General features: G+C 44.6%; 1 protein-coding gene across 2 annotated transcripts; it reads left to right on the top strand.

Annotated features, from left to right (window-relative positions):
- The first annotated feature begins 231 nt into the window (after window positions 1-231).
- Window positions 232-13,099, top strand: lyrm9 (LYR motif containing 9). Of its 2 annotated transcripts, none has more exons than XM_070857012.1 (4): window positions 232-355; window positions 3,468-3,633; window positions 9,348-9,440; window positions 10,960-13,099. In XM_070857012.1, the coding sequence occupies exons 2-4, from the start codon at window positions 3,499-3,501 to the stop codon at window positions 10,984-10,986; spliced, it is 255 nt and encodes an 84-aa protein (XP_070713113.1). In that variant the 5' UTR covers window positions 232-355; window positions 3,468-3,498; the 3' UTR covers window positions 10,987-13,099. The 2 variants fall into 2 exon arrangements, with proteins under 2 accessions (XP_070713113.1, XP_070713114.1); XM_070857013.1 differs by lacking the exon at window positions 232-355 and adding an exon at window positions 2,492-2,761.
- Window positions 13,100-13,335: the final 236 nt, after the last annotated feature.

Genomic DNA, 13,335 nt, shown 5'->3' with positions numbered 1-13,335 from the left:
ATGAAAACAGAAAATGCTGGAAACACTCACCAGATCTGGTAGTATCTGTGGAGAGAATTAATAACGTTTCAACATCTGCAGTATTTGTATAACATTAAATGATGCTTTATGACTTAGTTCCTTATCAGTTGTGCCCCTCTATAAAAGGGAGCATTTTAGTTTGTTTTTTGTTTGCTGGCACTGGGGCAACCACTCAGGCTCAGTGCCCCCTAGTGGTTCATTGAGGAAAGGCAGAATTAGCGAGAGGTGCAGCAGGTTCCAGGCTGCGTGCGCGCGGCCCCTTTAAATCCACGGCACGCGGAGGATCAGGTGCCATTTCCGTCTCCTCGCCGCGGCAGGTCACCCGGGCCTGGAGGTAGGAGATCCCGGGGCTGTAGGTCAGCGCGGAAGGCCTGAGCAGGCCCCCTGGTTACCGAGGCCTGTCCCGGTCGCCCCCTGGTTACCGAGGCCGGTCCCGGTCGCCCCCTGGTTACCGAGGCCGGTCCCGGTCGCCCCCTGGTTACCGAGGCCGGTCCCGGTCGCCCCCTGGTTACCGAGGCCGGTCCCGGTCGCCCCCTGGTTACCGAGGCCGGTCCCGGTCGCCCCCTGGTTACCGAGGCCTCGGTGCTTTCGCGGGTTGAAAGGTTCTGACGAAGGGTCATCGACCCGAAGCGTTAACTCTGCGTCCTCTCTACACACGCTGCCTGAATTGCTGAGATTGTCAGCATTTTCTGTTTTTATTCCAGATTCCAGCTTTTTGCTTTTGTGTTGAAAGGTTCTGACCTGGCTCCCTTTTTATGAAGAGGAACCCGAGGGCTGGTCACCGGGAGTTTGGTTCTTGGTGTAGGATTCTGGTTAAGTAACGCCTCGACTTCAAAATTCTCATCATTGTTTTCAAATCTCACCATGGCCTCACCCCTCCCTATCTCTCTCTAATCTCCTCCAGCCCCACAACTCTGAGATGTCTGTGCTCTTCAAATTCTGCCCTTGATCATCCCTGATTATAATCGCTCAACCATTGGCAGTTGTGCCTTCTGTTGCCTGGGCCCTAAGCTCTTAAACTCACTGCCTAAGTCTCTCTACCTCTCAACTCCTTTGCGACCCTCCTTTGAGCTTTTGGTTATCTGCCCCAATTTCTGCTTGTGTGGCTGTGTCAAATGATTCATCTCATATTACTCCTGTGAAGTGCCTTGCGATGTTTTACTATGTTAAAGGTGCTATATAAAAACAAGTTGTTGTTGATTCAATTTGAGTGATAATGAAGCCCCTCCTTGTTTGGGACTCGGGCTCCCAGCTTCTCCACAGAGGCATTGGACAATCGCCATCATATGCGTTATTAGTCTGAGTCCTTCCTAAGGTGCTTCTCTTAATGAGTACATTTTATTATTTGCTGAAAATTATTTGTCATGGGATCTTTTACATCCACTTGAGGGAGCAGACGGAGCCTTGGTTTAACATCTCATCTGAAAGATAGGACAGCACTCCCTCTGCACTGCACTGGAGTATCAGTCTAGATTTTTGTGCTCCAGTCTCTGGAGTGGGAGTTGAACCCACAACCTTCAGACTTGGGCACGAGTGTATATATTGTAACAAACTTAACTCCTGCCTCCTTCAGGTTGCAATATTGCCTCAAAGAAAAAAAACAGCATTTGTTAGAAATCTGAAATATAACAGAAAATGCTTCACATGCAGAATAGGTCTAAAGAGCTCTATCAGTAGCTCTAAAGAAAAGTTTGGTTAATGTTTTGGGCCTATACCCTCACTATCCTGAAATGTTAACTTGGCTTTTCTATTTATAGATGCTGATTGACCAACTGTATATTTCCAACATTTTCTGTTACCACCTCAGCTTGGTCTATTTCTTTGCAACTGTAATTTTGTTTGAATGTTCCCAATTAGTATAATGTTTCCAATTTCAATTATTACATCAAATTTAAAATTTGGCAGAATTTTGTTTAATTGAAATTCTAAAATTCAATTTCTGGGTTTAATACATTTCTGGTATTGTTTGTCATTTCCCTATTTTCTGAAAAGTTAAAAGGGGCTGGTAGAACAGAAAACAATTATGTATGTAACCAGTGCTTGCTCCTTCCAACCTGAGCGGGCTCGATAAGGTAGATGCAGAGAGGATGTTTCCACTCGTGGGGGAATCCAGAACTAGGGGACATAATTTAAGAATAAGGGGTCGGCCATTTAGAACTGAGATAAGGAGGAATTTCTTTGAGAGTGGTAAATCTGTGGAATTCTCGGCCCCAAAGAGCTGTGGAGGTGCAGTCATTGAACATATTTAAGGTGAAGATAGACAAATTTGTGAGTGATAAGGGAGTGAAGAGGTATGGGGAGCAGGCAGGGAAGTGGAGCTGAGCCCAAGATCAGAGCAGGCTCCAGGGGCCCAATGACCTACTCCTGCTCCAAGTTCTTATGTTCTTGTGTTACAAAATGGTACATGATGATCATTTGATATGGGATTTCAGTGCATCACTACATTCAATTACCTGCCACTTGTGTTCCCACACAGGTCGGGGCCACTACGCTGCTCCCAGGTCATAAAAGAAGCGGTGACCTGGGAGCAGCGTGACGGCCCCAACCTGCGAGGGACCATTAGCGGCCGGTCGGGGCCATAACAGGAGTGGCATGTGGTGGCCCCTGGACAGCATGGCGGACCTGACCTGCGAAGGACCATCAGTGGCCGGTCGGGGCCATTACAGACTACAGCGCGAGCCGGTCCGGGAGGGCGACGGCTGTGAAGAGGGCGACTGGATTGGACGTCACCATAACCCAGGTGATTGGAGCGTGAGCAGGTACAGCAGGATTGGCGTAGGAGTGGCGAGAGATTGCAGAGCGATGTGATCGGGGCCCAGGAGAGGCGTGGGCCCAGGGGCAGCACGGGCCAGCCCACACTCTGATATATATGCGCACTAGGTCCATGCAGCAGAGCTGGTCTCCAGTCGTCTTGGTTAACCCTTGCCATTGGACCAAGACCAAGCTCTGTCAAGCCCGTGTGGTGGCTGGTGTGCAACGGCCACCACACGTTATAAAAATCCAAGCACTGGCATCTTCCATCCTTCAATATGCAGTTTGGGACCTGGAATATCAGGTCCTTCATTGAAACACCTGTGAATTCATTGAACACACCCCTTTGTGGCATGGATTCGAGGGACCGTCTAAGAAGAAAAGACATTCAATTACGAGAGACTATTCAAATAATTGTGCAATTTATGCTGAATATCAAAGCGATGAGGGAAATACAGACATTGCAAAACTACTTAGACGCAGAATTTTTGAGCTGGGTGTTGCAGGAACTGAGTCATTTAGCAAAAGCTCCTGAACCTAATGACCAACTTCTTTAAGAAAATATATAAAAATAGACTTGTACAAGATCCACATTATGGAAAATTGATGACCTGAGTGTGCTGTAGATATCGTGTAAATAGGTATCGGCAAGTGGATCTAGTAAGTTAACCCGCACGTCAAATTGTGTATTTCAGCTTGGAGCATTGATGATCAAGGAAGTGACCTATGCGTAAAATGCCTCCATTGCCAGGTGCAGAACTGGTATTCACGCCTCTCCAGTTATATCGGTACCTCTTTCGATGCTGCAAGCAACTTCCCACAGAAAACATACAGCGGCATTACAAGCATGCAATAAGGCAGGTTTGTAATGTTTGAAAATTCAGCTTTGGCTCTCTATTGAATTAACCAAGTCATTCATAAATAACGTGAATAGTTGCAGCTCCACCATTGAGGGACTTCCAATTCGAGTACATACCTATAATCCCTACTCCCTTGTCTTCTGCCACCTAACCAGGTCAATAATTCCATGAGCTTAAATTTTAGCTAACAGTCTCTTACGTGATACCTTATCAAATGCCTTCTGGAAGTCCATGTAAACTACATCAATATGCATTAATGTTTACTACTTTTAGTTACTTGAAAATTTCAATTGGGTTCATTAGACATGACCTACCCATTACAAATCCATGTTGGCTCTAGCTAATCAGCTCTAATTTCTCCAAGTGCTCATTTTCTGGTTCCTCTCTTTCATGCCTTTCTTAAGCAATGTATTAACACTGATCCCAAGGGAGATATCATTGTTTACATGCCTCCAGTCCAAAATAAAATATGCTAATAACTACTTTACCCAACTTCCTATCCATGCTGTCACATTCCCTTTTAATAGTGATCAACTTCATTTTATCAACAAGCCTCCATTATCATTACCTTTATTATCATTACCTTTTGAAGATCTATATACATAACATTCAAAAGCAAAATACTGCAGATATTGGAAATCTAAAATAAAAACAGAAAATGCTGGAAATATGCAGCAGGTCAGGCAACATCTGTGGAGAGAGAAACAGAGTTAACGTTTCAGGTCGCTGACCTTTTGTCAGAATCTTTTTATTACATAACATTCGCTATTTCCTTTATCAATGCATCCCTTAAAGAACTCTGCCAACTGTCATTAATTAACCTATGTTTTTTGAAGCGAGTATTAATGGCCACTAGAAGCTTACCCAAGACTGTTGTTAGGTGGATTGAACTATATTTACCTGGTTTATCCATTTCTCCCTCTTCAACAGAGAGTTTTATTGGTAACCTTCCAGTCTTCTGACACACCTTCCATATTTAGGGATGTTGGAAAGATTGTGGTCAGTGGCTCTGCAATTTCCCCTCTGACTTCCCTCCACATCGAGGATACATGCCATCAGGACCATGTACCTCTTCCACCAACTTTTTGCTCCTACCTCTCATCACTGGGTTATACTATCTAATTATTCTATCTTTGAATACCCAGGGAATGAAAGCTTACAACACTTTTTTTTTAATTCAAAACTGTATAATAAAAATATGACTTGTTGGAAATGTCAAATCTCTTGCCTCCAGGAGGTCCGCTATGTCTCTGCGCTTCTCCAGTGTCATTGACAGGTGGGAGTCCTATGATTCCCAGAGTTACTCCACAGATTATAATAGGGACAATAATTCAAAATAGCCTCTGACTCAATCTATTGTTCCCTGCTGACCATGGGGAAAATATAACACCAGCTAGGTAAAGTTTGTAATGTTGGTAGCCTAGTTATGCACGCATTAGTTCATAAACACACTACACACGTAAACTTCTAATCTCAACCAGGACGTGCCTTTCTGAGGAAGGAAAGAAATGAATGGCGTCAATGGACAATTCTTGCGGATGCTGGAATCTTGGAAAAAAAACAATGCTGGAAATCTCAGCGGGTCAGGCAGCAACTGTGGAGAGAAAAACAGAGTTAACGTTTCCGGTCGACGACCCTTCGTCAGAATTGCCGAATATTCGAAAAGAGCACATTCTTAACCACTGAAAGGGGGAGGGGAAGAAAGAACAAAAGGGAGGGTCTGTGATAGGGTGGAAGGCAGGAGAGATTAGAGAGACAAAACAGATGATGGGTTGAATTGAAATGGTAATGATAGAGGTTGGAAAAGGTTAATCTGGATAGGGTGTGAATGGCATGGTAATAACCAGCTGCCATTATAGACAGAGGGGAAAAAAAAGAAAAAAAAACACGATGGGGATGTGTGGAAAGGGAGCCAAGGATGACCAGAGGTTATGCTCTGACATTGTTCATCATAGGCAGTCCCGCTGAATCGAGGAAGACTTGCTTCAACTCCTGAAGTGAGTTCTTTGGTGGCTGAACAGTCCAATACGAGAGCTACAGACTCTGTCACAAGTGGGACTGGTTTGCTGCACGCACTTTCCGCTGCCTGTGCTTGATTTCTGCATGTTCTCGACGTTGAGACTCGGATGCACTTCCTGAACTTGGGGCGATCTTGGGCCAGGAAATCCCAGGTGTCGGTGGGGACGTTGCACTCTATCAGGGAGGCTTTGAGGGTGTCCTTGTAGCGTTTCCACTGCCCACCTTTGGCTCGTTTGCCATGAAGGAGCTCAGAGTAGAGCAGTGGTATGGGAGTGTCGTGTCTGGCATGCGGACTATGTGGCATGCTCAGCGGAGCTGATCGAGTGTGGTCAGTGCTTCAATGCTGAGGATGTTAGCCTGAATGAGGATGCTGATGTTGGTGAGCCTGTCCTCCCAGGGGATTTGTAGGATCTTGCGGAGACATCGTTGGTGATATTTCTCCAGCAACTTGAGGTGTCTACTGTACATGGTCCATGTCCCTGAGCCATACAGGAGGGCAGGTATTATTACAACCCTGTAAACCACGAGCTTGGTGGCAGTTTTGAGGGCCTGGTCTTCAAACACTTTTCCTCAGGCGGCCGAAGGCTGCACTGGCGCAGTGGAGACGGTGTTGGATCTCGTTGTTGATGCCTGCTCTTGTTAATAGAAGGCTCCCGAGATATGGGAAGTGGTCCATGGCTGCGCCTTTGATCTTGGTGACTGGGGGGCAGTGCTGTGCCGTGAGGACAGGCTGGTGGAGGACCTTTGTCTTACGGGTGTTTAGTGGAAAGCCCATGCTTTCGTACGCCTCAGTAAATACGTAGACTATGTCCTGGAGTTCAGCCTCTATGTGCGCAGACGCAGGTGTCGTCTGTGTACTGGAGCTCGACGACAGAGGTTGGGGTGGTCTTGGATCTGGCCTGGAGACGGTGCAGGTTGAACAGGTTCCCACAGGTTCTGTAGTTTAGTTCCACTCCAGCAGGGAGCTTGTTGACTGTGAGGTGGAGCATGGCGGCAAGAAAGATTGAGAAGAGGGTTGAGGCTATGACGCAGCCCTGTTTGACCCCGGTCCTGACATGGATTGGGTCTGTGATGGATTGTTGAACTCGATGTTGAGTCCAGAAGGCTATAAAGTGCCTAAACGAAAGACAAAGTGCTGTTCCTTGAGCTAGTGTTGAGCTTTATTGGAACAGTGGAAGAGTCCTAGGACGGAGATATCAGAGTGGGAGTGGGAGTATTAAAGTGACAGGCGACCGGAAGCTCGGGGTCTCACTTACGGACTGAACGGAGGTGTTCAGCAAAGTGGTCACCCAATCTACGCTTGGCCTCCCCAATGTAGAGGAGACCACATCGTGAGCAGCGAATACAGTATAGTAAATTGAAAGAAGTACAAGTAAATCGCTGTTTCACTTGGAAGTGAATAGTGGGAAGGGAGGAGGTAAAAAGGACAGGTGTTGCATCTCCTACACTTGCACTTGCAGTATGTCCTATTGGCCCCCACCAGTGGGAACATCACGACAGACTGAATAGCTGAGATTAAACCGGAACAGTGTGCTGAGTCACACTCCTGTTCACATTTAGTTTCAACTGCTCACGCAGATGCTGCACGAGCGCATGGTTCAGAGAGCATCTCGGACTGGAGGCAGCAGCAGATTCGGACGGGATGAGGGATGGAGCCAGTTGTTCGCTGAAAAGCTTCAGCAGATTGAGAAAATCGGGCAAGAAGCAGCAGCAGGTTGAGAGCACCAGGAGAACATTGTTATAATAATGGGTAAATTGGAAAACACTTGTCAGGAGTGTCTTGTTCTCATTATGGAGCCTCACTGCCAACATACAAAGTTTAAATCAATATTCCCATTAATTTATGTATATCTCAAGCTGTGGGTACTTGATGTTCTGATTTAGGACCATTTTTATCGCATAATACTCCTGTGAAGCACCTTGGGACCTTTCACTACGTTAAAGGTGCTATATAAATACAAGTTGTTGTTAATCACCAATGGGGTAACGCTGCTAAGAAACCCCTTCTCAAACCCCCAAGACCCTGAAATTCGAACAGGGCAAAACAGAAAATAAGTGTAACTGAACTGCTTAACCTTGGTCGACCAGATTGTCTGGGGTTTACAACCTGTACATGGACTGCATTTGGACACCTCAGAATTAAGTGAATAGATGGGATAACTGAACAAATTTGTTGGTAAATGGAGCTATTCACGTAAACAAGCTTCACTGTATTCATACAGCATCCAAGGTGGGCTGTGAAACACAGGTGATGGCATAGGCAATGGCATGAGTAGTCGTTCTAATTATAGCAGTGACATTATCACGGCATGTTGGATATTTGTTGTGCAACAAGATAATTTGGTATTTGACTTAAAATTAACAGTTTAAGCCTGCTAGGAATATTTAGATTCAAAACAAAATTATATTTGGGTGAGGCTGTTTTACAATTTTGCTAATGCTCATAGCCTCCCAACCTAGAGGTTGTGAGTAGAAATCCTAGTTTTGACCAACCTTCAAATTTGCATTTTCCTCTTTTAACACACGTCCCAGATAGGCTATCGAATTCATTGTTTGAGAGGAGGAAACCAGTCACCCCATATAGAAATGGATTGGCCATTGATCTTTAGATAGAGATAATTGGGAAAGCACCAAGCTTGCTTCCTTGTGTAAAGTCAGAAGCAAAGTAAACACCTGAAAATAAGTAATTTCTCAACGCTCCTAAGCAGATGAGGGGAAAATCAGCCAGGGTGTCTGTTGCTTAAGTTACTCTGCTTCCTCCCCAAGAAAATGCATGAGAATAGGGATTAGAATCACCTCTGCTCCCTCCCATGATTGAATAGCCAGCTGCCACTCATTGCTTAGGTTGATATAAGAAGAATGACTGACTACTTTGGCAAGCTCCAGGAGGGCTAGTGCCCATGGAACTGTACCCTATCATGAGCTGTTGGCTTCAGAAAACGGGGAGTGAGAAATTACATGTAACCTTTTGGCTCGCTCGCTCTCTCTCTCTCATTTAAACCTGGGGGTGGGGGTTGAATCAGAATTCAGCCTTAACTGGTAAGTCAAGCTTCATGTTATATGATAAGAATTGCATTCTTTTAATTAATGTACATTTAGAAACATTCATTAATCTTGATAATTCCCTTGATTTTTTTTTTTTCAAGCATTAACAAGTTACAGAAGATAGGTTTTGTCTAGCACAGAAACACACGGTAACTTTTTGAAAATTATTGAAAACCTTTACAGCTCAGGAGGTGGATAATGTCCAGGATAGTCAATTCAAGAAAGGTCATTATCCTGCCATTCACACCTTATCTTGACGAATGTTTTTCTAACTCCTGGCATTATCATTTGAATTTGGGCCATCATCCCTTTTGTCTCTCTCATCTCTCCTGTCTTCCATTCTGTCACAGATCTTCCCTTTTGTTCTTTCTTCCCCTCCCCCTTTCAGTGCTTGTTAAGAATCTGTTCTTTCTGAACACTCTCCAGTTCTGAAGGGTCATCGACCCGAAACATTAACTCTGTTTTCTCTCCACAGATGCTGCCTGATCTGCTGAGATTTCCAGCATTTTCTCTTTTTATTCAAGAAAGGATGGGTTAGTGTCAGTAGTATCAGAATTATGTTGTGTTGGTTACTTAGCTACATTTTTTTTTTTAAATGTATCAGTGAATGACCTTAATGAAGAATAAATTCACCAGTTTTACATCTTACAGAATTTTAAGGTTCATGCAGATGAAGATAATCCAGAGCGAATTCAACAGATTATCAAAAGGGCAATTGAAGATGCTGACTGGGTCCTGTCTAAAGTAAGTGTGCTTAACTTCTTTTGCCATTGGGGTTCCAGATGACATGTTATGGTGCTCTTGTATTGATAGTGTGCCATCAGGAACACGTGCCAATACTCCATCAAAGACATGCTATAGGGACAAGGGTGACAGGTGCATGGGACCACTTCCAAGTTCCCCTCCAAGTCACACATCATCCTGACCTGGAAATATATCGATGTTCCTTCATCGTCACTGTCAAAATCCTGGAACTCCCTCCCTAACAGCACTATGGGAGTACCTTCACCACACAGACTGCAGCGGTGGTGGGGGTGGGGTGGTGGGAGGTGAGAGAGAGAGTGACGGATGTGAGAGAAACGGGTGGCTGAGAGAGACTAAACATTATTGTTATTATAGTTTATTAATAAAGGAGTAAATAAGGCCATTTATATTATTGCTTAACTCTAGAAAATACTACAATCCATTTAAAAATACATCAAACTGTGGAGAACTATAAAGATCTGTGTAATATCAAACAAATCTGTCAGCTCTGTGTCCATACTGTCCACTTAAAAGCACCTCATCCAGGATTGTATGTATTTCCAGCGGTATGTCATGAATTTTGCACTTTTGGGCGGTATGTCGGCGATTTGCATGGGTGGGCGGTGTGCATACCGTCCGGCAATATGTCACTGATGAATTTTCCGCCGGGTGGTATGTAGGTAGTTTTTCACCAAAATTGCATTTTGGGCAGTAGTGGGTGGTATGTCGATGAATTTCAGGCCCATAGTAGTTAAGCATATTCATTTTGTATTTTTTCTTTGAGCAACCTAGGTGAATAACTAAGGCATATAGTGCAGGCACTCACCAAGATCTCAGAGTAAGAAAGAAGGCGAGATAAATTTGGAAATGAATGGTTAGGTGATGCCAGGCCTGGGTTTTAAAAACCTGTATGTTATATGGGAGCTGACAGAAGCCAAACTAACTCAGATACTTTACAGCTGCATTTCATGTGTGGGAGCTCTCTTATATAGAAAGCAGCTGTAGACTTTGTTTCAGAAAGGATAATTAACTTTGACTGTTAATAAATGTTGCTTCCATAATCTATTTACCACCAACAGGTTAGCTGTGTGTTCCATGAGCTACAAATGAATGCTTATTGTTGCTTTCAGCGTTCCACATGAGATAGAGAAATAAAATCAGAAAATACTCTAAATCCACAGGTCAGTCAGGATTTGTAAAGAGAAAAGGCAGCAAAATCTGGACTGATGTTTCACGTGTACCTTTTGTCAAAAGGCTTACAGATTTGTGTTGAGCGAGTTTCTCCACAGGTTTCCTGATCTTCAGTCTGCTGTCAGATACGTCACCGACATGAGATCAGATGAGAGTGAATTGCCTGTTGTGCCTAGAGACATGAGGAACAATACAGAAAGAGCAATTGGCGGGTCGGGGTGGTGAATTGTGTGGCGCCTTGTTCTGGGAATTCTGCATGCAATGGGGGAAGATGTTTGTTTGCCTTGGCTCAAATCCATCGTTTAATCTTTTCTTTTATGTTTTGCAGTATAGAAATCCAAAGAAATCAAAGTAGCAAAGACCCTGCCGTACAAGCCAGCGAAATAACAAGGACGAACCGGATTTTGTCTGGTACCAAAGATGCAGTCGCTAGCAAGCAGTGACTAAACAGATGTACATTTATTTAACATGGAATGTCTAAGATCAGTAGGAACTCAGTCACTGCAAATATATTAAAGAGGAGTTATGTAGGAAGCAAACTTGAATTGGAGAAATGGATGATGGTGAGTTCCTGGATTGTAATCTCTTTCGGATGTCAGGTGAGGCCATGTTGTACGAACTTTCAACTGAGAGATTAGAGCCTTTATGGACATCAGCTGTTTCTGAGCCATGGTTTTGCCACTGTCCACTAATAAGCATTAGTGTCCCTACATAATGCAATTCACATTCAGGTTTCACTGCCTTGTAACATTGACAAGCAAGTGAGTGATTTTAAAAAATAAAAAAAAAATCTGTTGGTAGTCTGAATATATTGGGATCGAACTTGGTGCACTTACCGCCCGCTGTTGCCAAATCTTCTGGGCGGGCTCCCCTCCGAGTGAGTTTGGTGGAGGCCTCCTGCCGGTGGGGAAGGAAGACCACTGGGGGACCGCCCGCTGGCACGCAACGCGCTTAGGTATCCTCCCGCCTGCCAGTTAGGTCCAGGCGGGAGTCCGCTGCAGCAGGGAAAAGGACCTCCACGTGGAGGCAGGTCTAACCTCAACGGTAATAAGACCTGCAAAAAAAAAAAAAGTTAATAAACTTCCTTTTTTTTTCCCAGCGATTCAGGTGGAAGGGGTCCCCTGAAGGTTTTCCAGTGTTTTGGAAATCTTTATTTTTATCTGTTTTCCCCCCTCCCTGGGCCTGACTTGATCCCCAGCGGTACTTTGCCGAGGATTGCATTTGCCGCCGAGATTGGGATCTCCCGCCCGCTGCTGCCCAGGTTCATGGCGCAAGCCCTTTTTTTGCCGCCGTGTGGTCTTTCCAGGACTTTTTCATGAAAGTACCGCCCATAGTACCGTCAGGATCTCAGCGGTCCTTTGGGTGGAACTTAGCTTCCACCAGGTTTGGGGCCATTGTAATGCAAGGGTGCGTGTATTCTGCTGAATTGTTCCATAATCATTTACTAACAACAGATACCTTTACATTTAATGTTTCACAGCCACCTTCCGTCACTGATTTTGAAATGCTGGCTGGAGGCAGCCTGAGCGCGCACATTTTATGTAATAAGTCTGTTGCTGTGAAATTCTGCTCCATTGATTTTGTAGATGGGGTGCATTATGTACCCTTTCTAACTATCCCCATTCAAGGAACTGCATACTTTTTAAAGCCACAGGATGCCCTACCTTATAAAAATTATTGACTATTGGAGTGTTTTCATGCTTCTTGAGCCTGACCATTTCAGGGGGACTCCTCCCCACTTTAAAAGGATTGCAGACTGTCCCATAACTCACAATTTCAGTGGCTCACAAGCAGAGGAGAGATCCAAATTGACAGACCTCCATGAGCACAAAGATGGACCTAACGGTGGGTGGGTGAGGGGGGATACACATTATTCTTCTCTCCGATTACAGGTTGGACCTTTTGTGGTCCGGCACCCTCAGGACCTGACCAGTGCTGAAACAGAATTTTCTGAACCACAGGAAGTCAGTATATGACTGTACTGATACACCCTACATAAGCATATACCTAGGCTAGGCTTACTGGTACCTGTAGACTGCTGTTCACTGCTCTCTTTATTTAGGGGTAAATTAGAGCTAAATAATAGCACAGAACACAGAGCCAGGACTGCCGGCCGGAAGTAAACAAACTTTGCAGAAGGGCGGGAAACCGGGACGCCACCCACGCAAAGCGGCAGTTCCGCAAACTAAAGCCGAATCACTGATGTTTCCGGACTAGAGAGTTCTGGACCAGAGAGGTTCAACCTGTATAAGGTTTTTCATTTTAGATCATTTTCGATTATGGACAAACAGTAGACTGTGCTGACTTTTTCTAGTGCATTAAATTCAGGCAATATAGCAGATTGACATCCTGTTTCTGTTTTGCAAAATTGTAATTCCATGTTCAATCATTTTACTTATGTTCCTGTAAACAATGAAATATGGATGATGGATTTAAAACAAAATCTGAATTAAATCTGGTAGACTTTGCACAGATTGGCTGAATTATAATCATCCCTGGTCAATGCAGTTCAGCCGGTGTGGCCGTAAGGACATTATGACAGGCTTCAGTACCGCTGAGCAAAGGAGGAGAAAAATCAAATAGGGTTCCTACTCCTTACTGGGATAGTGAAAGCTAGCTGCGCCGGTGGCAGCTTGTGACAACACCAGTCATTCCTCTCGGGAGAAACAGGAGGTCGTCGGAGTGAGGAAAAAAAAAAGGCTGT

Source organism: Pristiophorus japonicus, chromosome 16, assembly GCF_044704955.1.
Source record: "Pristiophorus japonicus isolate sPriJap1 chromosome 16, sPriJap1.hap1, whole genome shotgun sequence".
NCBI classification, from domain to species: domain Eukaryota; kingdom Metazoa; phylum Chordata; class Chondrichthyes; family Pristiophoridae; genus Pristiophorus; species Pristiophorus japonicus.
This window is presented reverse-complemented; position numbering and strand designations above follow the sequence as displayed.